Below are 24,908 nucleotides of genomic sequence, written 5' to 3'. Positions count from 1 at the left end.
TGCAGACCAATTTCTCAATGATCTTGTCAATAAATGGAAAATTAGAGATTGATATACATATTTCCAGACAACAGCATCAAGAGAAAACTTCAACAGATAGTATAACAAAAGACTCCTTTAAACCAGAAGGAAATGTCTCCATTCTAAAATACTAAACAAAAATACATTCTTACTGTATCTGATTATCAATGAGGACACGCTCCTTGATGGCCTACAAAGGTGTGCACCATGTGTGTGTGTATATATGTATGTGTGTGTGTGTGTGTGTGTGTGTGTGTACTCGCGGGCATGTTTGCACATGTCATGGCATCACATTCTGTACAAGGAGAGCAAATTTTGCCCCTCAACTGATTCTAATCAAGGAATAAGCACACTTCCTGAAAATCAAGAAAAAAAAAAACAATGAATACATGACACCTACACTACTAACAAGTAACATAAAGATAAACACTTTCCCAACTTACAGAAGACTACAGCAGTATCCACTGCTTGAAGGGTCTCTCAAGTAGATGGAAATGGAAAAATGTAGCAGGCACCCACCAGTGTGGGTCTCTTCCATGATCAAATGACAAGATATAACATAATATGCTTTTATAAACAACCACAAAGGAATTAGAGTCCAATAGCAGGAACCACAAAAAAGATGGGCTAGTTTCCTCCAAACACCTTATTTAAAAAAAAAAAAAAAAAACAGTAATGTAAAATTCCTCTGGCAAATCAGCCCTTCGGCCTTTACAGAGTAAAAATATGCTTTTACATTATCAGGGACACTCCTTGGTGGATCTACAAATGGGCTGAATCTCAAGCAGTGAAGAGACCAAAATGGAAGAAACCAAATGCCAATCAAAAGGAGAAGAATCAGAATATGGAATCCTGAAGTAGAATAAATGGCCAGGCAACAGTGCTTGATGGAAATGTGACTTGACCTGATGAGCAAGTGGCTATGGGCAGAGATGTTTACAAAAAAGAAATCCTTGAAGTAAGCACTCTATAAAACCATTCCCTAGTGTAGACTAAACTTTCACCACAAAATCTTCAACAGTGTTGTGAGCCTCCTGAAGGCTGAAGATAACGCAGTTGGCAATCCACCTTACAAAGCTTCACTTGATGGCTGCCGGACATTCCTTCCTTACAGCAAAGGAAAGGAACAACTACTCTGTCCTTATAAACTCAAGTATCTAGCTCAGGTAAAATCTGAACTACCAGGGCATATCCAGTTAAGACTTTCCCCTGCTCTCTTTTCTGTCCAGTGACAAAAACAAGATGATGACTGGACTGAGTTAGAGATGACTCAGAAAATATTTTGGGAGGAAATGACAGAAGGTTCAGAGGGATGAGCAACTGTGAAAGATCAAACATAGTTCCATTGACAGGTCTTACTGCTCTAAAATAATACGGACAAAGATGATGGCTGTCAAAAAAAACATTCCCCACACACTTTAATACTGCTAAACTAGCAATCTGGAAAAATGAACAGGCAAGCCTATTAATCATGAAATTCAGATCCCATAGAAGTGAGGGGCTCTTTAAAGATAGGCAGTGATACAGATCCTTTTAAAAGAACTGCATGACCAGCTAATTAAGACCCACAATCCCAAAGTGGCTAGAAATAGCTAATGTTTGTAGCAGAAACAATATATAACTGAAACCCAGCTCATACTATCAAATCCATTTGCTCAATGATCACCCAGGACTGTACTGGGTACCATTCCACCCAAACAGAAACCATTTTCCACTTGGCAGGGTACAAATCAGAAGAATGGTTCCTTGGTAACTCCACTTACTCCTGACACCCTAGACAGAAAATATGGAGGATCTGCTGCAACTGCCATACCATGAGGTCAAAACTGCTGCTGCCCAAATGAAGGAAGACCTCTTTGAAAGGTAAAAGGTTCAACTGTCAAGCTTATAACTTACTGGTCGTAAAAACAAACAAGAATGACTATCCTCATGCTGCTATTTCTACTTACCACACATTTATTGAGAATATTTTTGAAGAAATTAACCGATGGCTTGCGCTAACTTTAAGGAGAAGCTTATTCTACTGTTTTGGAAGGTGTTGATTAATGTATCTATCACATTTTTTTTTTTACTATCGATATAAGCTTTTACTATAAGGTTCTCGAAACTCTCCTTAGCATGGAGAACATCGATATCTGTGCAGTAACAGAAACCTGGTTCAGGGCTCCCGAGAGCACGCCAGCACTACCAGGTTATACCTCATACCATGCTTTTCGGCCCCAAAACTTGGACCGAACCACAAAAGGAGGGGGAGTATCGATATTCATCAAAGATACCCACACCTCCAGGTTGGTGGCAAAGCACGAAGCATCAGAGACTATCCATGTGCAACTAACAGTGGGTAAAACTGCCTTCCAGTTTATAGCCTGCTACAGACCACCCTCCCAAACCCAGGAACCCCACTCGGCCTTCCTGAGAACACTGGAAAATATGAAGGTCTCTCCAAACACCATTATATTGGGCGACTTCAACTACCCAAACATAGACTGGGAGCATTACTCTAGCTCCAACACCCTAGCCCAAAGGTTCCTAGAATTTATAAACTCAAATGCTATGGAACAACTTGTTACCACTCCCACAAGAGGGGAAAACATACTGGACCTGATCATCACCAACATGGGGACTCTATGCTCCAGACCAGAAGTGTATCCCTCACTGGTAAGATCAGACCATAAACTAATCTCACTGGATATTCACATCCCGACCCCACCCCTGCCCAGAAAACCACAGTGAAAAACTTCTCTAAAGCAAAATTTACACTCCCCAAAAATGAGGTGGAATCCTTCAAAGCCCCGGCCTGTGGAAAATACGGCCCAGACCGCAGAATCCTTTATAAACGCATTCTATGAACACCTTCAGGAATGCATGGATCATGCGATCCCAAATAAAACCAAGACCCAATCCTCCAAAGGCAGACGTCCTGTCTGGTGGACCCCAGCCATAAACAAACTATACAATAAAAGGAGGAAGCTACTAAATGATAAAGCAAAATCCCAAAAAGGGAAGGCATCACTGATCAGTATTAGCAAAAAACTACGGGCACACATAAAATTGTCTAAGGCCAGCTTCAAGAGAAAAACTGCACAGGACACTAAGGATAATCACAAGGCTTTCTTTAGTTATGTTAGGAACCTGGGTGGTAATTCCCAGATATGCTCAGAATTAGTCCAAAATGACAAAAAATACACCGAACCCACAGACATTGCCAACATCCTAGCTGACAGGTTCAGCAAACTTCTCCCCTCCCACCAAAGGGCAAATATCTATCCCAGCAGAGTGCTGCCCCTGAAATCTCAGATGCTCAGGTAAGAGCCGCCTCTCCAAAGCAAAAACACAGCATCAATGGGACCAGATGGTGTCCCGGCTCGCCCTACATGAACTCCAAGAAGAGCTAAACCCAAACATAAAACTACTGTTCAATCTCAGCCTTACTACAGGATATGTGCCCAAAGAGTGGCGTACAGCAACAGTGGTCCCTCTCCATAAAGGTGGTGCCTCAACGGATCCTGGAAACTATCGCCCCATAAGCCTGACTAGCTTGGTCTGCAAAGCTATGGAAAGGATCATCATGGACCTCATAAATAAAGATATTGGGGACCTACAAACACTGGATCCTACCCAGTTCGGCTTTGTTAAAGGCAGATCCTGCCTCTTAAACCTGGTTGATTTCTTTGAAACAGTCACCAAGGCCATTGACGAGGGGAAGGTGGTCCACACAGCCTACCTGGACCTCACAAAAGCCTTCGATACAATACCCCACTTGGGCATTATAGATAAGCTCACCAGCTTAAATATAAACCCCTATGTCACTAGATGGATTGCAAACTGGCTCAAGGACAGAACCCACATGGTTAGAATTGCTGGAGCCATGTCAGACTCCAAACCAGTTACAAGTGGTGTCCCACAAGGCTCAGTCCTGGGACCTCTCTTGTTCGGTATACATTTCTCGGAGGTACAGGCCAACACAGAAGGACTGTGGCTGACCAAGTTCGCAGATGACTGCAAACTGGGCGCCATAATCGACTCTCCAGCCGACACAAGCATCCTCCAAAAGGGCCTCATAGAAACAGACAACTGGTGCCAGAGCCATGGCCTCAAGCTAAATGCCAAAAAGTGTATAGTCATCCTCTTTGGCAAAAACAAAGTGCCCACAAATTACCACATAGGTGGAAATCCATTAAGCACAGAAGAAGTAATTAGGGACCTGGGGACCCAAGTTGATAGCAATCTCTCATTTGACAACCACATGGCCAAAGTGGTTAGAAAAACATTTTATATAGCCCACCTAATCATGAAGGGATTCACATCTAGATCAGGGGAGGTCATCGTGCCTCTTTACTCATCCCTCATCAGGCCCATAATTGAGTACAATGCCCCTTTTGGGATGTACCTTACCAGACACCTGCAGCAACTGGAAAGACCCCAAAAGTACCTCACCAAGAGGATCAAAGGGCTCAAACAGATGCCATATGCTGCCCGGTTAAAGAAACTCCAGCTCTACTCAGTGGCATACCGCCTGTTCAGAGGCGATCTGTGCCTGACGTATAAAGCCATGTCCAACCTGGAATTAATGGACATGCTGCACCTCAGAAAATCCAAATCCCATCGAGCCACGCCGAGAGACTTGAACCTCAGCACTGAAATAAATAGGACATGCTGGAGGGACAGATTCATAACCCAGAGGCTCCCTTCACTCGGGAATAAAATCCCAGTCCAGGTTAGGCAGAGTCCCTCATTGACTCTCTTCAAGAGGAATCTTGATGAGTGGATGGGAGATCGTAGGTTTACCCCGGGTATCACTTCTGTGTCATTGTTAGACAGAGGCACAGTATACTAACCTCGAAAAAGGGCATAGCAAAATAAATTTAAAATGGGTGGCGAAAGCCAAACACATTCTGGCTAGGCTTATAAATGCCCTAGGGCAGATAGCCTAGTATGAACCTATGAACCTATGAACCTAATCTGGTGCAAGCTCATTCAGTGCTGCAGTCCAGGCAAGGATATGCAAATGCTGACTTTTTTTTTCTCTTCACTTAAATCAACTGTACTGTATGATATGTTCAAATATTTTGTTCTGATCAGGCTGGCCTGAAAATGGTCCAGCTGGGTCAGTGCTCTACACAGGAAATCAAATTTAAATAAATACATTTTCAGCTGGAACAAGATCAGACATTATCCCACAGATCAGGAAATGTGCCAACTCCAAATAGCCTATAAGAAAAAGAAGACTATAGAATGGCAATTCCTGAAGCTCTTCCAAATTGTATGTCTTCTAATAGTTCATAGTTTTAATACTAAGCTAACTGCCCTTGCGAGACATTTTAAACCTAGCCAATTATCCCTTGTGAGACTCAAACCCTGCACCTTGTGTTTGCAAGGCAAACACCTTAGCCATTAAGCCACCCTCCCAACCCAATCCTACAATTGTCTATCAATTAAATTTTTATGTTGATTATTGTGGTTTGGTCAAAGGCTGCGGAATGCAGCAGTATACACTGGTGAAGCAGTGCAATGGCCTCCTTGGAGGGTCCAGACATGCCCTTCAGAATTAAATATCCTTCACAGTATACCTCTCTCATACTGATAGATACACACTGGCCAAATTTCAAACTGATTTCTACCACTGACCTTAGATTTTAAATTATGGAGCCATTTGTTTATGATTAACCAAAATGTAAGCCTTTTTTGCCAACCATCTTGACTCATTTACTGACATTAATGGCAAGGTCATTACTACTGACCTACTTTTTATAGACCACCTTGGAGAACTTCTGCTTCTTACTAAAGCAATTATATTATCAGGTTTGCAGTCAACAGCATAACTGTGTATCCAGCCCCAAACTGCCCATTTTATATCTACGAACAACAATCCCAAAACAAGTAAACTTAAAACAAAGTCACTTGGCAAACCACCACTGGCAATCCCACAGAACGAAACAATAACCCCCGTCATGACTTGTTGCATCCTAATGTTTAACCATTGTTTTGCACACTGAACAACACTTAATTATTTAATTTGTAATCATTCCCTTATGCACATGAACTTTGAATGCCTTAGTAGGGTCAGGAAAGAATGCAGTGTCAGCCCTTCACCGAATCCTGCTGTTACTTTTAAAGAATGAGATAAGAATCAAAGGAAATTTCTCATTAACAAACCCATACTGTTCTGTAACAAACAAACAGAGCCCTATGTGGTATTCTGTGGAATTGCCATTATGGCAATGACCATGACTTGACAGAACATACCAGTCAAGCTGATGGGCTTAAAATTGTTTGGGTCTGATACCCCCCACCCCCATGAACTGGTGCCGCCACAACTTGTCACCATGGGTCAAGAAGATGTCTACTTACTAATACTTTGTTTAACATGATGGATTGGGGATGGGGGTAGTTAGGTTTTCCTTGAATCTATGTAAGAAAATACTACATATATTGTATGACTCCATGGAGCTTAAATGTTTACATGTACATGTGGCTGTAGTTAACAAATTTAGTTATACTTGGCATGTCTCTCCTTACACTTACAGTGCTCTAGCATATGCCTTTGAAAGATCCTTCATTTGGTTGATTGCAGTTGCCTTGAACTGGGAATCATCAGATATATTCCCTTTTTCACTGAAAACCACCTATGTTAAACATGCTTATGTAACAGTGAGGGCAACAAAGCATCTCCCTACTCCCCTTGTTTTCTGATCTCGGAGATGATATAATTTAGAGAAGTGGGGGGGGGGTGCTTACCCCTGAAAAAACAACTTTTTAAAATTATATAGGTGATTAAGATGCTTTCCAATACATTTTTGTGATAGAATGGCTTAAGACAGAAGTGGTGTTACTTTGATTGTTTGGTTTTCACTGTGTTGAGTCAGACAGACTGGCTCTTGATGGAAATCTCATCTCTGACAAGATACAGTCACCTCTACTGAATGTGAAGTCTGTAAAACTTTTTTTCTGCAAGTATGTTTGTTACCATCTGCAGTTGAATGATCACTGCTTACTGTCAATATATAATAGTCACAACATTTTCCTTTTAATTTTTTGATGTAATTAAAGAATACTTAATTATTGCTTTCATTCTTTGAGATTAAGCTGAGGTCACAGTTAGACTTAGTACACTAGATAAGTAAGTAGGTTCATACATGTGCACTAGGCTAATGGCCCTGGAGCCTTTAAAGCCTAGCCCACAAAAGTGCCCGGGCATCATGCCACCTGATGTTAGTTCCCAGTGCCTCTATCAAGTACAGCCACTGGAGTGATCCCTTGGGTTAACTTTCTATTACCCATCCACTCATCAAGATTTCTCTTGAAGAGGGACAGCGAGGTTCCCTGCTTGACATATATGGGAAGTCTATTCCAGAGCATGAGCAGTCTCTGGGTGAGGAACCTGTCCCTCCAGCATGTTCTGTTGATTGTGGTAATGAGGTTGAGGTCTCTGGAGCATCTGATGTGGAGGGACTGGGATTTCTTTAGATGCAGCATTTCTAACAGAGCTGGGTCAGACATAGCTTTGTAAGTCAAGCAGAGATCGCCTCTAAGTAGGCGACATGAGACAAAGAATAGCTGGAGTCTTTTGAGTCTGTCCGTGTAGGACATGTGTTTAATGCCTAGGAGCCTCTTCACGAGATACTTCTGTGGCCTCTCCAGCTGTTGCAGGTGTCTAAGTGAGGTACATGCCAAATGGGGCATTATATTCGATGACTGGCCTAATGAGAGAAGAGTAGAGAGAGACGATGACCTCTTTCCTCCTGGACGCAAAACCCTTGGTAATGAGATGTGCCACACAGAAGGACTTTCTGACTGCAGTGGCAATGTGGTGGTTGAAGGACAGGTTGCTGTCAACCTGCGTCCCCAGATCTCTTATAACGTCTTCAGTGTTCAGTGGGCTCCCATCAATGTGGTAATTAGTGGGAACTGAGTTTTTACCAAAGAGGATGACGATGCATTTTTTGGTGTTAAGCTTAAAGCCATGGTTTCGACTCTAGTCACCAGTCATTGGTCTCAGTGAGGCATTACTATAGGATGTCTGCATGACTTGGGGAGTTAATAATGGCTCTCTAGTTGCAATCGTCTGCGAACTTGGTCAGCCAGAGTCCCTTTTTGTTGGCCTGGACTTCTGAGAAGTAGATGCTGAACAGGAGAGGACCCAGGACAGATCCCTGTGGGACTCCACTCGTGACTGGTCAGCAGTCCGACTTGGAGTCTGCTACTTTCACACTGTGTGTTCCATCTGTGAGCCAATTTGCAATCCACCTAGTGATAATGGGGTTGATACCTAGTTTGGTGAGTTTATCAATAATTCCTGAATGAGGAATGGTATCAAAGGCCTTGGCCAGATCGAGGTAGGCTGTATATACTGCCTTACCTTCATCCACAGCCCTGGTGACTGACTCAAAGAAGTCAACCAGGTTGAGCAGGCATGATCTTCTGTTGGGTATGACTAGTTCCATGCATTTATGTACATGTTTGTATGGTGCATTGGTGCATGATTCGGCAGTCATGTGGCTATTTTCTATTGGCATGGGTGCGGTGAAGTTAGCCACCTCTGTTTTCAGGAGTTCAAAATCAGCTTTGGAGAAGTTTTTCAAGGTAGTTGGTTACCTTTGCAGGGGGTGTGGGTGAGATGTGGATTTTCATGGTGATTAGTTTATGGTAGGATCTGACCAGGGAGGGATTGACTATTGGTGTTCAGCAATGGTCGCCCATGTTAGTAATAACCAGGTCAAGGATGTTGCTTCCTCTAGTGGGGGTCAGAATGAGCTGGTCAAGCGCATTGGAATTTATGAATTCCAGGAAGCACTAGGACAGTGTATTGATGCTTGAGTAGTTATCCCAGTTGATGGAGGGGTAGTTGAAGTCTCCTAGTATGACAGTGTTGGGTTGGACCTTGATAGATTCCAGGGTGCTTAGGAACGTGGAGTGAGCCAAGAAACATGGTTGGGGACCTATAGCAGGCTATGACTTGGGTCGCCATCTTACCCAATGTTAGTTGTACCTGAAGTATCTCAGATGTGTTATGTAGGTTCTGGGTTTGATTTAATTTACCCTCATTTTATGACTATGGTAATTTTTAAAACCTAAAAAATACAACTTTTTCATGTATATTTTATTAACTCTGTAATTTCATGAGCATCTTTTTATATTACTTCAATATTTAGGTCTCACCAGTGTACATTCATGAATGCAGAAGTTGATGATATTATAAAACTTGCTGACAGCATTCTGAGCAGATTTATTTGGGTCAACAAGGACAGTATCTCAGTTTGTTGTTTGTCTTTTCGGCTTTTCCCAGTCAGGGGTCGTCACAGCAGAACTCCAGTCTGCTAATGATTGGCAGTAGATTTTTATGGTGCCGAGTTGGCAGCCCGACGCCCAACCTTCAGCGAAGGCACGCCCATTCACACAAGTCTTTCGGAGGCCACTCGACCGTGGGGAGGACATGCAGACTCCACAGAGAAGGCACTCCGGCCGAGAATCGAACAGGAGAACCTCTTGCTGTCTGTTTTCATAAATATATCACATTCAGAGACACACCGTTTCCACTGGTAAAATCCAGACAAAGATGATTTATAACAGAGAGTGACTTCACTTCAAGGTACACATGATGGCATCATGATTTCAGTTAAATACAGTACTATGACAGGAATGGAATTGAATACAGAGGGTATAGCCACAGGCAGGCAGCAGAAAGATCCTAGGTTTGCCAGTATGCTTAAGATATTCCTACCGTTTTACTAATTGCTTCACTCTGTTTTGATGTGCATAGTCAATTAATATTTGAGTATATTTCTCTGAAGTTGAATAGTTTACCCAGTCAACACCTGTGTAGCTGGAATCTCCCATATGAAGTATATTTTGACTGATTTTATATACTGCAGTTTAGTCAGAACATCAAGTTCCACAGGAAACACTCCATGCGAAAGATTCTTACAAAATTTATATTTAATAACACTAATTATTTACTACTGATTAATATTACTGACTGATCAATTTCTAGTCCTGAGTTGATTTTCTCACTTCTGGCTTTTAGGTGTTCTTTTACAATTTTTTTTCTTTTACAAATATTGACAGTACATCACCTATTCCATTGTATCTGTGACAATGAAAAGATGTACACCATAGAATTTGTAATACATTTCAGATCTTTAAACCAGGTTTCGAACTAGCATAGGCAGCAACATCCACTAATCAGGGAAAACTTTCTATAGCACCATTTCTTTGTTGAATTTCTGTGCCTCTATTTTTTTCAGCATGTCTTTTCAAGGAGGGTTGTTCCAGAATTTGAAGAGATAAAAAAAGACATAAATTAAACGGTTAATTACCTTGTTGACAGTATGCCCCTAACATCGACCCAGTGGTTATGGATCTGGGTACTCATGTAGACAGTAAACTTGCCTTCGACCACCATGTGGCAACAGTAGTGACGCAATCCTTTTATGCTGTATAACTTATAAGTAAGGGCATGGCATCTAGGTCCAAAGAAGTCATTATCCCACTGTACTCTGCCCTTCTCAGACCACTCACACAGTACAATGCTTCCTTTGGTATGCATCTGACTAGGCATATGCAGCAACTAGAGTGACCTCAGAGGTTCCTTACAAAAAGAATACAAGGCATACTTCTACTTTTTTTCCACTGACAGAAACTAAAACAATTATGTAAATGACCCAATAAGGTACAAGAGGAACCCTAAGGTTCCAGAGAACCCAGTTTGAAAAAAATATTTGCAACGCTATCACACAGGAACTGAACATTTCCATATCCATTATCTGAGAGTCACACTCCTCACATTTCAAGGTCATCTTTACCTACCCAGCACCACTGACTGCAGTAAACCCCACTGTTTCAACACAAGCAACCATGTCCAGCTTTACAACGGCCTTATGGGATGTTTAGATCACTGCAGGGTAGAATTTGTTGTTACTGTGCTATATCACTGGTCAGACTAGATTCTTACCTCTTTTTCCTTCCTTTCTATCTCTGCTTGTTCATTCTCCCAGGCTGTCAAAAGTATATCCTTATATTCTTCACATACCACATACCCATCTACCCTGTAAACAAACAGAAGCATTTAAGTAGGAAAACACAAGCAGTACAAATCAAGACTGATGTCCAGAGACAAACAAGTCAGAAAGCATAGAGCTAACCAAAAAAGAAAAAAAAACATGACTTACACTGGGTGTGAATAACCGGCGTGAAAATCAAAGCCAGTGATAGCTGCAGCACAGTCTATGTTAAGTTTCCGTGCAACTCGATGTAGACTTGGAACTTGCAGATGCACGCATCCAATAGGCAACATACAGGACTTAAAAAGATATACATTTCCATACTCATTGCGAGGTACCTAGAAAAAAAAAACAATATTAGAGGCAAACTGCATTACAGAGTCACAAGACATACAACATGGAATTTGACATTAAGGGGATAAATGAATGACTCCACTGTGCATTGTGTTCAACTATGCATCTATTGTGATTCTTGGTGAGGCAATGAGCACAAAAAAATACTCCATTGTGTTCAACAGTGCATCTCTTGCTCCCCTTTGAAAAGCAATAACATAAAACATTCTGGGCATATACAGAATTTTGCTAGAAAAATTCTGAACTGTAGGATGACCAAGCACCCAGATGATGCACATCATGATGTACACTGCTGTCTCCATAAGCACACTCATCCCCAGAGCATGTTAGTTCAACCCCCCCCCCCCATACAATACCAGAGCACCCATCTGTAACTCAAGAAATATAAATACAGGTTTGACAGTACATTATTCATATAGGAATATATACTAGGTCATCTCACAGGCAGTTCCAACAGCAGCTGCTGAGGTACTGATGGAAGAACCACTCATCTGCAAGGAGAAGGTGGGAGAGTATTCCTGACCTGTCAAGGAAGGCCTTGTCATACATCAACTGTGTTCATAGATCAACTGATACAGTAATATGCTAAGAATAAATATGCTACATCTAATGGAGAATTATCCATGACAGGTCCTGGCTGCGATGATCACAACAAATACTACCAGGGTGCAGTTTACCAAAGAAATTACCTAGACCAGAACCCAGTGACCAAGTCCTGGAGCACTGACTTGTTAAATGTGTCTCCGCTCTGAGAGTTACAGTCTAAGCAAAGATGCTTGATGAAGGACTATCCTGAGAATCAAGTGGCCTCAGCACAAAGGTTTGTAACAGAGATATTCTTGAAGCAATTAATGGCGAAAGCCACTCTTCTAGTGGAATGGACTCTGGTAACATTATTTCCCATTGAACACCTGGCTTGACTTATGGCAATAAACAATGCAGTAGGCAATCCTCTCCCAGAAGCAAACAAATGGACTACTTTCTAAAATGCATGTACTCTTCTTAGGTGGTAAACTGGTTGCTGGTACAAGTCTGGGGTTCAAAGGGCTCTTGTTTTCCTTTTGTTTTTGTCTCCATCAAGAAAACTAGCAACTGGATGGACTAGTTAAAGGAAAGTTTGAAAACACCTTTGGGAGGAAGTGTGGATTCTTTCTGATTGACTTTTCCCTTACAAAAGACCAGTGAAAGTTTGTTGCACACAAGGGATGGAAGCTCCAAAATGCAATACACAGAAGCAGTGGTTACCTGGAACAGTGTTTTCTACTGATCAGCCCTCTTCCATACTAAACATGCCTTTGTGTTTTAGTAGGAACAAAGAAAAATGCTGGAATTTCTCCTACAGTAAATTTGGCCAGGGCATCGGGGAACTTCTACTCTTTTCGATAGGTGCCATGGGATCTTTTACATCTACCTGTGCTATCACCAACTAAAGCAAACAGGACCTCAGTATAACACCTCATCTGAAGGCCTACACACTCAGGAAAACAGTAACACCACCCCAATTTAGGTATTATAACCATCACAACTTTTTTCCAGGATGTTAGTGCCTTCCCTCCTTTCAAAATACTGTTAAAGAAAACCTTACAGATCTTTACACTTTCTTCCATCTTAGCTTCTGAATTTCCATCGGAATACCATCTATTCCTGGGGACTTTCCTGTAGATTGGTTATACATCACCAGTTTTATCTCACCTCCTCCTCCTACTTTAACTGTTAATTTGAATCTCATCTCTCTCTAACCTTGGCATATTTAAGTATTCCGTAAATAATTCCATTTGTGCTTTTTCTTTGATTTCCAACTTCTTTGCATTATACAAACTGCTATACAATTTCTGAAATGCCTCTAATCGCTCTACAAGATCTCTGTTTATTTTTTTTATTATAGACTCCATAAGTTTGGCAACAACCATTTTTACTTTCTGTTGCCCAAGTCATTGTGTCAGAAGTATTATAATTCCCTTATTTTCTCTTTAGCAGTCTGCAGTTTGTTCTGTGAGATTTCCCTTATTCTGTAATATTTTAACCTCTATCAGCCCCTCTAAATAATTCTTCTTACTTCTTAACCAGATCTCTTTATCTTTTATTCCTACCCAATTCTTAAAGTCCACTTCCATTTTATCCCATTTACTAGCTATAACTTCTGGAGTACTTTTTATCTTCAAATGTGTTATATACATAGGAATGTGCAGTACTTGCCACAGTTTTTATATTGGTAAAACTGTATGTACTTTAAGGAGAAGGATTTATGAACACCTATATGAGATAACTAAATGTAAAGAATCCAATGCCTTTTACAGGCACTCTCTAACATGTAAGGACATGAAAATTAAATTTTCAGTAGTGGAACAGGTTGTTATTGACCCCTCGTGGTGGTAGCTGGGAATCTAGGGTAGAATTTAGGGAATTACATTGGCAGTTAAGGATGGATGTGGGTAGATTGCCTGAACTCAACAATCACATTAGTATAAATAGTGTTTTAAAACTGCGATTTGCTAAGTTACGATTTTTATTTGGGAAGTTTTGATATTAACATCATTTTATTTCATTTAACAGCTGGTTTCACTTTTACTTATAACAACATTTAATAGTTTTAACTATTTTAAAAGAAGTGGTATTTATTAAAATTTATACGTACATTGACTTTTATAACTTATTTTTGTTTATGTGTATGATTATTTATTTATAATATTTTCATGAACTTTTAACACACATTGTTTGAATCATTGAGGAACAGGTGTTGAGCATTTTGAGAATTAACTGGTTGTAGAATTTTATTGGACAGGGATATTATTTAAGTGGTTTGATTGACTTGTCCATTGTTCTGATGAAACCTTGTATTTTACTAGGTGAAAGCGCGCTTAACTTCAGTTGTGGATTTGTGTTGTTTGAGTACTTTTGTCGAGTTGCGGTTCTACAATAAACTACTATTCTACACTTTTACATCGATCTGGTTCCTGGTTGTCTTGGATTTTTTGTTGTTGCCTGGATTGGTCTGCCTTTATTTCGGACTTTTTATCTTCCCTAACAACTCAGATAATTTAAACTACCCAGTCCATAAATTCCTACTTTCTTCTAAAAAAAAAAAAAAAAGAGAGATAGAGAGAACAAATACAATAGGAATCAGTTCAGACTATGGTTGCATGGAGTCGGGGGGGGGGGGGTGAGTGCATATGAAAAACTATGATGATGCATACTACCCAACTTATGTAGTAGACAGCTTTAGAATCACCTTTCCTCTAACTTGACATGTTTCAGTAGTTAAAACGTGCAAATAAAGTAACTATACAAGAGCTGAAAATGCAGCTATTTGGTGTTACCACTGAACTATCTGTACTGAAGATTTACATATACTACCTTGCCATTTTTTCAGCCTAGTTATCCCTTAAATAGGTCAGTTTCCTTATAATGCCAGATATGTTTCTGCTAGTTTTGATCACTGTTTGCCACTACTTTCTTGTATGTACTGAATCATCTACTGTGTACTGTCTCTAGCAACTCTCTTGATGAGGACAATGCCATCATAACTGTTGTACAGTTTCAGTAAATATTCTTGGCATATTCACTATTATCTTAAATGTGCGGACTACTTGAAAATGGTATTGTCCTCAAGTCCTGTTACAGGTGAGCTGTATCTGTACTCAGAATCTACACAGTCATACATTTTATGGCTTACTTAGTCCCTGTATAGCTCAAGCTCCTTAAAATCCCATGTATATTTTTGCTGTCTGTGATCATTGCAGAAGCTGGTCTGACAATCTCCTATATGAAATGGGTTAAAGAAGAGCCAAGGACAGCCATCTTATTTCCTTACACAAAACTTTTGTCATGTACAGAAGTCCTCATAATGAGTGAATTTACAAAAGTAACTGAAGTCAATCTTTGTAAATACTGGTATTGTGGTGATCAGAGAAATAAAGCTGCAATGCACTGCTTTTTTAAGCTAGAGTCAGTTAGGTGTGTGATACTAAAGTGTTAACCTTGTTTGTGTTGAGCCTCCATGCTGTTATGAATAAATGTTACCTGTTTGACTAAACGGATAGTGTATACTGACATTACTGAAAGTGCCTGTGGAGATAACCAGGTAATTGGGTGCACACACTGACAGCTACTAACGCTGGAAATCCAGGTGAAAACAGATGACATGCTCTAATGGTACATCTTGCTGTTCACATACTAAGTCTGGTAATTATATCAAGTGCATGTACAAAGCCCAACAAGAAGCATTAAGCAGTATATCTTTCTTGCAAATCCTAAAAAAGGAGGAGCAAAAAGCACACTCCTCATGGTTTTCCTGTTCTGGCTTCAGTACATCTGGGAAATTAAAACAAAACTCTAGTCCAGGCCATAATAACTGTGATAAAAAAGCCTCAATTATGGAACAGCAAACCATATAATAGATGCAATCACCTCAATGCTTGGAGTAACCTTCCCAGCTGTTCTAGTGATGCTAATCATTGCTAATATACTAATAAAGCACAGTAAACAGCACCCAACTAGAGAAATGACAGACAATTCTGAGGGGTCCAGAGCACAGTGCAGAGTAGAAACTTTTAAAAAAAACAGCTGATACAAGGAAAAAATGATCATGACTAGCACAAAATGCATTTTTCATTTATTAATGAGTTTGATTAGTGAGATATAAAGTAGTGCAGCAATCTCTGTGGAGTGACTAGTACAGCCTTTTGGCTATGCATACCCTTTTAGAGCTACACAGCTTTTCTGACTTTAGTAGGTAAGAATGTCCAACATTTAAACTATGAAGTTTTTGTCTACCATTAATCCAGGAAGTTTAAACATGGTGGTTGTTTATGAGTTAACCATCCATTTCATAACTACAATTTATATCTTTTTGCCAAGTCCCATGATGCTGCATTTACTGACATTAAACTTGTGGACATTATTACTAAACTAAGCATGTATTTTTAATGTATTTTTTTAACAAGAAACATTTTTATTACATTATCATGCATGAGACAGGCAATCTTACATTTATATACATGAAAATAAACCATACCAACTTAATCTCAGTTGCAAATAGTATACATTACAAACCATGCTGACACAACTGTACCTGCAAACATGGATCACTTATAATATATCCAGTCATTGTCAGTCAGCCATTACATAGCTCATTCAATTCCTGCCTTCTTTTAAACCTTGTTCCTCCTCTGCATGTTTTGATCCCCCATTTCCTTCTATGTAAAATTGCTCCTACCCTTTTCTAAAGATCCTAATTCCAGTTGTTTTATCTCTGTTACTATTTTCACTACTTCTAGTAATGCTGATTTATACTTTGATTTTCATTTTCTAGTAATTGCTTTTTTGACAGCCATTATAATTAGACTCAGCAAAGCCTTATTGTTTCTGGGTAATTCCCATTTTGTATCATAGCTAAAAAAAAAATAATTTCCTTAGTTAAACCAATTTGCTCACCTAGCATCTCTGACAAAGTAGTCTGCAGTGAGTCTTTATAGTCTGCCAACTCATTATACTCAAAGTAAATATGTTCTTAGTTACCTCTTTCCTCCTCATCACACCTCCAACATTTGCAGTCGACCTGAGGAAAAATTCTTTGGAGTCTACTTGCGGTATAAAAATACCTACGTAAACAATTTCAAGCAAAGATCCTAAATTTTCTAGACTTTGCTGCATATTTGGAAGACATACATATATCCCACCACTGTTTCTTTGTGAATTGCTTATCCATTCTCTTCTCAATCCTTTCTAACTTCTTCTGATTGATTTTTATAATTATCATCCACTACAGCAACTTCTGTTCAAGATTCTACTAAAAACTCTACCAGTGCTTGTTTTTCTTTTAAACCCCCCTATTTGTTTCTCTTTGCCTATACTCTGATATCAATCTTTGACAAATTACTTCTTGGCGTCTTTCCATTCTATTATCTTTCCCTCTCTAGTTATTTGTTCCCAATACTTTGGTTCCTTTGACAGTTTTCTCCAATAAATTCCAGCCCCCTCTTTCCTATCTTCTGTATCCTAATTGCTGTCATCCCGATCAGCAGAATCTCCTTTCTCCATTCCCATGTTGGATTAATTCTTAGACTACTTTCTGCTACTTTATGAATATAATATTCTGTATGATTACTGTTATTCTCCTTAAAAGTCTGCAACCAAAATCTCAGTCTCTCCTTGTTTCTTGAGCTTCCTCCCATTTCATCATCATCTCTTTCCACTTTTAATTATAGTTTTCTGTTTGTGCTATGTAGAGGAGCCTTAACTGCCTTGATCTGAATTTCCCCTTCAAATTGGGTAATCCCGGACTGCCTTGTTCTATTGAAAGAATAAGCTTATTCCTCTTTACTCTTATCACCTTCCCCTTCCAGATAAATGTATTCTTCTCTGGTTGATAAAAATATGCCAGACCTGTGTGCAAGACTAAAGGGACTGAAAACATTTTAACTGCTTGTCTCTTACTGTCAATATCCATAAAACAGAGCATTCATTTTCTTAGTTTTTATATTATCTTTTGTGTAGTCTCTTCCCACATATCCTTAGCAGCTACACTGGAATAATTTTTAATCCATACTCCTAAATACTTCATTTTATCATGTTCTCATAAATACAGATATTGCAGAACCAATTCATGTGTGGGTACATAATTTACCGCTATTGCCATAATTTTAGCTTTATTAATGTTGTATCCTGAAAAGATTTGAAACTGTCTCAAAATATTCCACAACACTGTAATGTCCCTTTCTGGTTTTGTCAGGTATAACATAATATCATCTGCAAATAGAGCCAAGCTTTTCTCGACTACTATACCAATTATATCCTTGAATTTCTAAGTCCCTTATTTTCTTTGCCAATGGTTCTAAATATAATGCAAACAACAAAGGGGAGGGATGACACCCCTGCCTGGTTCCTCTGTTCAAGACGAAATTAGAAGAGAGGACCCTACACACTTTAATTTTCGTCTCCTTACCGCTCATACATCCTCCCAATTAACCTTAAAAGTTTATTAGAGAATGCAAATGCTTCCACTGCTCTGCTCATAAAGTCCCAGCTTACTCTGTCAAATGCTTTCTCTGCATCAAGACCCACCAACAACAATGGTATTTTCTTACATTCTGTTTCCCTCTGGATAATCAGTGTCCTATTAATGTTGTCAAATGTTTGCCTCCCCTCCACAAAACTACACTGATCCATATCTATCAATTTTGGCATCACCTTTGCCATTCTTGTAGCCATTACAGACATGAACACTTTATAATCAAGGATTAGTATCGAAATGGGTCTGTATGAACCTGGATCTGATGGATCTTTACCGTCTTTAGTTATTACAGCTACCACTGCTTTCTTCCAGGATGTTGGTACTTCTCCTCTTAAAATATTGTTAAACACAACCTTCCAGATCTTTATCAGTTTTTTTTCCCTCCTAGCTTCCAAACTTCCACAGGAATACCATCTATTCCTGAACACTTTCCTGTAAATTGGTTATGCATCACCACTTTTATCTCATCTCCTCCTAGCCTGTTAGTAACTGAACCTCATCTACCTCTAACCTTGGCATATTTAATTCTTCCATAAACATTTCCATTTGTACTTTTTATTTCTACATTTCTCTGCTTTATACAGATTTTCATAAAATTTCCTAAATATTTCTAATACCTCTACAGGATCTCTGGTTATTTTCCTTGTTAAAGGTTACCACTGCCAAGAGGTACTCAGAAGATGTTTGTTTGTTTGTGTCTTTCGGCTTTTCCCAGTTATGGCTCACCACAATGGAACTCCTGTCCGCTAATGATTGGTAGTTGATTTTTATGTACCGGGTTACCAGCCCTGACGCACAACCTTCAACGAAGGCACGCCCCATTCATGCATGCCTCCACACAGAAGACACTCTAGCTGAGAATCGAATGGGACAACGTTGTGCTATGAAGATAAAAGTCTAAAATAACACTTCCATGACCAATGGGAACACAGAGAGTTGTAATAGTAAAAATTGTGTTATTAATGCTTGCAACATCAAATAAAAAAGCAGCAATTAAAACAGTTAAGCACTTTCATCCTTGGTCAGGACTTTTGTTTAAAACTGCTCAAGCAGCTGACAAACTCAATTAAATAACACACATCACCATTGACTGTTAAAAATGTTCCAATGAAAATGTAGCCAAAATTAATAATTAACACTAACCTGTAACTACTATAAATATAAAAATATTGCATTAAACATTTAATAATAGAATAAAAACTATGATATCAAATGTTATCTATTTTAAAATAGGTACTATAGAGCAATAATCATTAATACCAGACATAGTTGCCAAATAAATTCCTGCTTACTTAAATAATCCTTCCATGGACCTGCTTTACCAGAACCATCTACTTTCTCTAAAATAGAAAAACAGAAATTTCTTAAAGTTCTTACATAATGTCAAGTGTCTGTACATTGCATTTTTGAAATTCCCTTTCTTAATATCTTGATAATGCTCATAAATAAGTTTTTTTTTAGTTGACACTCCATTTTACCTAAGTAAAATGCATCAGAAGAAACACCCTGCTTTTGTATTACAATCAAATTTACCAGGGCATATTAGACTTCTATGATAATTTTTAACAAAAGTGTTTCTACAATCCAGTATGTAATGGCACTGTTTACATCTGCTGCATTTACTTATTTTGCATTTGTTCCTATCTATGAATTTCAGTGCAGTTTCAAACAACTGTTTGATGTTAGCCCCCCTTTTAAAAACAATTTTCAGCGGTTCCAAACCTAACTTGGCTAAAAGCTCTTCAGAAAAGTTCTTCTTCCAGGTTTTTACTTAGTATGTTTTTAATAAAAGTTGATTCATTAGTAAAAATACAGATAAAAGCTCTACTAATGCCATTGTTTACATTAGTGTTTTTCTCCCAAGACAATGACTTGTCCCCAAGAATGGACTGATAGTGTGCCTTTTAGTACAAACAAATTATTTGCAACTGTTAATAATTTTGTTGGTGTACCTCCTAGCTGAAAACATTTGTTTCAACTTCAGCATCTCTTCATGAAACAAGCAATCATCTGAAATTATTCTTGGTCACCTAATCATTTGTCCTCTAACGTGTTTTTTTCTGAAAACCAGGATGACAACTAGACCAATGCAAATAACCGTTTGAAACAGTTGGTTTTCTGTAAACAGTTGACTGAAATGTCCTTAAAGTAGTGTCCTTAAAAAGCACAACAGTAAAAGTGAATACATTCCATAGAAAATTAATACAAAAAAGTGCATACATTCCATAGAAAATTAATACAAAAAAGTAAAAAGCAATCAGTGGACTCGTTCAAATTGTTGAAGAAATTTGTCAATATCAAATCCCCTGCCCATAACATAAAGATGTCATCCTGGTACCACAAATAAAGTTTAATACTGGGGCTAAATTCACTACTGAACAAATGAGCATTTTCCCACTCTATTAGTACTAAACTGGCATAAGGTGGAGCAACTGTCATTTTCATTCATGTTCAAAGAACATGAAATTGTACTTTAGAATGATGATCATTAACATTCCCACAACAGTTAGATGGTTAGAATCAAACCATGGAGATTTTGAAGCGGCTTCTAGAAACCATTTCATACCTATGGAGAGTGGAATCACTGTATACAAACTCCTAATGTTAGCTGTCACTAAATAAATGTCTTCTGCACAATCACAAACTCATTTTGTTTAAAAAAGTGTCAAGAATCTTTCAGTAGATGTGGAAATACATCTAATACACCTTTTAACTTCCTATCAAAATAAATGGCCAATGGCTCCGTAATGGACCTCCTTGCTAACACAACTGGCCTGAAGGGTGGGTCCTGTAAGTTAGTATGAATTTTGGGAATACCAAAAAGAGCTGAAACTTTAGGATAAGGTACATTCAAAAAGTGAAATGTCTCAAAATTATTAATTTTTAAAACAGTAAATCTTTTAGTAAACATCTAATCTCGGCAGATAATATATGTATTTAATTTAAAGACACTCTCTCGTAGGTAAAACAATCGTCCAATAAGTCGAACATCTTAGCAGAATAGTCTATAACATTCATGATAACTATAGTCCTCTGCCTCTGTCAGGCTTTATAAAATGCAAGGAACAATGAGTCAATTCATATAATTCTCTCTTCTTCTCTTTAGACATGTTTGCATGACTTCTATGTATACGATTATAAAGCTCTCTAAAGTTGACTGTAAAGCTGAAACAAGCGGAGGATTAAAACAACTGGCACATTTAAACTTACCAGATGTAAAGCTGTTTTCCCTAAACAGCAAAAATAAGTTGAGTTTTCTCACAAACAGTCTCAAGTCAATCAGCAGAGACACAACAATCGAGTGACAAGTTGGAACAAAAGTGAATCCCCATTAAAACAACTTAAGATGTACATCTTCTACATGTAGATCACTGTAATTATAAATGGAAAATTCTCCACTAGAATAGATACAAAGACAAGGACTTGTGGTAAACTTGATCATCACCGATTCCAATAATGTGCATTTTATTCTTCTTGTTCGAGCAATGCCATGTAGATTGCCTCCTAGAGTGAAAACTGTTCTGGTTTCCCTTCTTCTTTGCTAACCTCGCCAACCTTTGCATTTGGGGTGGAGTTAAAAAAAAACTTCCAGTGCAATGTGTTCTTCTTCTTCTGCATCCCTCAAACCCTATGAACTGTAATATTGTAAAGGATTGGGTGTGTTTTCTTCAAGTGATTCAAAAGTAGGTGTTAACTCACAGGGAACTGGATACACCTTACTGGATTCAGAGTCATGCTTGACTTGGTGAAGTTTCTTAACTTTCCTGTTGAAATTGTCCTTGCATCATGAATCAACTTTATGCAATACCTGGTGGTATTTATATTCATGAAATTGAAATGCCAAGTCATTAGTAATAGAATGATGTCATGACTTAACCTCATCATCTAATTTTGATGATAATTTAATTAAAACTGCTGTAATTTCAAGCCCAGTTCTATCGAATAAATCAACTAAGTTTGATAAGCAAAAGAAGCAATGATTCCATTGGGAAACTTACATACTCAAAGTCGCTTCAGAAATCTCTTGTTTCTTGAACACTCTTTAAAAAACAATTATTCAAAGTCAAAAATGTATACTTAATAAGAACATTTTTCAAATAACTGTAGTTGCTGATGACAGCTGCCCAAAGCTAGGAATAAATTATAACCACTGTTGAAAATCCAAACCTGTCTCTATCCCATGTAGATCAATGTATAACATTAGAGGCAACTCCTGAAATGCAAGGTTCATCTCTCATATAATGAGCTCCTGTGTTAACATTCACTCTCTCATCAAAACTCAATGGTAGAACGTAAGCACTCAGCTGCTGAATTAGCAGCATGAGACTACCTGGAAGCTGACTGCTTTCAGGCATCCCAGACAAATCCTGTGAACCCAAAGAAGTCTGTGGTCACTCCATTGAACAGCAAGTATCCAAAATCCAGGGAAATCCCATGTGGTGCTCAGAAGATAAAATGTCTAAAACAACACCTCCATGACCGATGGGAACACACAAGGGTTGTAATCGTAAAAACAGCTTTATTAATACTTGCACTACACAAATTAAAAAAAAATTAAGGCAGTTAACTGCTTTCATCCTCAGTCAGAACTTTTTTAAAACTGCTCAATCAGTTGACAAACTCAATTAAATAACACACATCATCGTTGACTGTTAAAAAACATGCAATGAAAATCTAGCCAAACTTTTGATTTAACACTAGCCTGTAACTACTACAAATATTAAAAACATTACATTAAACACTTAATAGAATACAAATCCTATGATATAAAATGCTGTTTGTATTTTAAAATAGATACTACAGAGCAATAATCACTAATACCAGGAAAAGTATAGGCATCCAGCCGTAGTTGCCAAATCAACTCCTGCTTACTTAACTAATCCTTCCATGGACCTGCTTGATCAGAAACATTTATCTTCTCTAAAATAAAAAACACAAGTTTCTAATAGTTCTTACATGATGTTGAATGTTTGAACACTGCATTTTTGAAATTGCCCTTCTTAATATCTTGATAATGCTCATAAATACGCTTCTTGAGCTGACACTCCGTTTTACCTACATAAAATGCATCAGAAGCAACACACTGACTAGGGTAAACAACTGTTTTGTGTTACTCAAATTTATCAGGGAATATTAGACTTCTATGATAATTTTCAACAAACGTGTTTCTGAAATCCAGTATGTAATGACACTGTTTACATCTGCTGCATTTACTCATTTTGCATTTGCTCCTATGAATCTAGGTGCAGTTTCTAACAACTGGTTGATGTTAGTCCCTCTCTTGAAAATAACTTTCAGCAGCTCCAAACCTAACTTGTCTAAAAGTTCTTCAGAAAAGCTCTTCTTCCAGTTTTTACTTAGTATGTTTTAACAAAGTTGCTTTGTTAGTAAAAGTACAGATGAAAGCTTTATTAATGGCGCTGTCTACATTAGTGTTTTTCCCCAAGACAATAACTTGTCCCTAAGAATTGGCTGACAGTGTGCATTTTAGTACATACTAATTCTTCGCAACTATTAATAATTTTGTTGGTGTACCCCTAGCTGAAAACATTTGGTTCAACTTCAACATCTCCTCAATAAAGAAGAAATCATCTGAAATTATTCTGGTGTGCAGATTTACTGGTTTGCAGTATATGCTGATCATATTTAAAATTGTCATCTATTATAACTCCTAGAAGTCTACTGTAAGTTACAGTTTCAATGACAGTGTTATTTGCTGACTTTATGGTAAAAGACTGCTTTTGATTTTGGCAACTTTTTGAGTTACAATAGAGGATAAAGACAGTTATGAGACCTGTGATTATTACGTGTTCAATAACACGAATACTACAGATTGTGTAACCGTGACAATAAAGACAACCCTGGAACATATAACAATTGTTGCAGTGTACAGACCACCAAAGTCAAGTGCTGATGACCTAAAGGAATCTGTACATTTCTTGTATGAAACACAGGAAGGAAGAATAATAGTGGATGGGACTTTTACCAGAAATAGACTGGAATAATATTGACTCAACAGCATTAGCAAATAAATTATTCACAATGTATGTTCAGGAACAACTGCTTCAGATTAAAAAAAATACTAGGGAAAGGAACATACTAGACATTGTTTAGGTCCCTAAAGAAATTACTGTTACTTCATGTCAAGTTTTACCACCTTTGATGTGCAATGATCACAGGGATATTAAGTTTCATTTGTTGATAGAAAATTCTGCCAAACTGAAATCTAAACCAATGCACCGAACATTAATTACAGATTATATGGAAGCAAAACAGTCACTATGTAAAACTAACTGGAGTGATGCATTCAATGGAAAAACTGCAGAAGGAATGTGGAAAGTTTTGAAAGAAAAATTGTGAGGAAAAAATCAAAAATAATGTTTAACATCAGGATCTAGGCACTCAACACCAGCAGGATATATTTCCATAAGAACAAGATACCTGGTTAAGGTGACGGACAAAAAAATATAAGAAATGGAAAAGAGGTCGAACTACAACTTTGAAACTGAAATAAACAAACT

At 38.3% G+C, this 24,908-nt stretch overlaps 1 protein-coding gene across 1 annotated transcript in view; it reads right to left on the bottom strand.

Annotated features, from left to right (window-relative positions):
* The window catches only part of XPC (XPC complex subunit, DNA damage recognition and repair factor), a 1,641,424-nt gene that overhangs the window by 661,038 nt on the left and 955,478 nt on the right, over window positions 1–24,908 (bottom strand). Inside the window, exons 13-14 of the mRNA XM_044078598.1 lie at window positions 11,190–11,359; window positions 10,973–11,066 (exon numbers count right to left, since the gene is read on the bottom strand). Coding sequence (XP_043934533.1) covers window positions 10,973–11,066; window positions 11,190–11,359 — 264 coding nt within the window. The remainder of the gene's footprint in view (window positions 1–10,972; window positions 11,067–11,189; window positions 11,360–24,908) is intronic.

This window comes from Protopterus annectens, chromosome 7.part1 (genome assembly GCF_019279795.1).
Source record: "Protopterus annectens isolate FY-2018-M chromosome 7.part1, PAN1.0, whole genome shotgun sequence".
Lineage (NCBI taxonomy): Eukaryota > Metazoa > Chordata > Ceratodontiformes > Protopteridae > Protopterus > Protopterus annectens.
The sequence above is the reverse complement of the archived record's forward strand: the minus strand, read 5'-3'. Positions and strand labels throughout refer to the sequence as shown.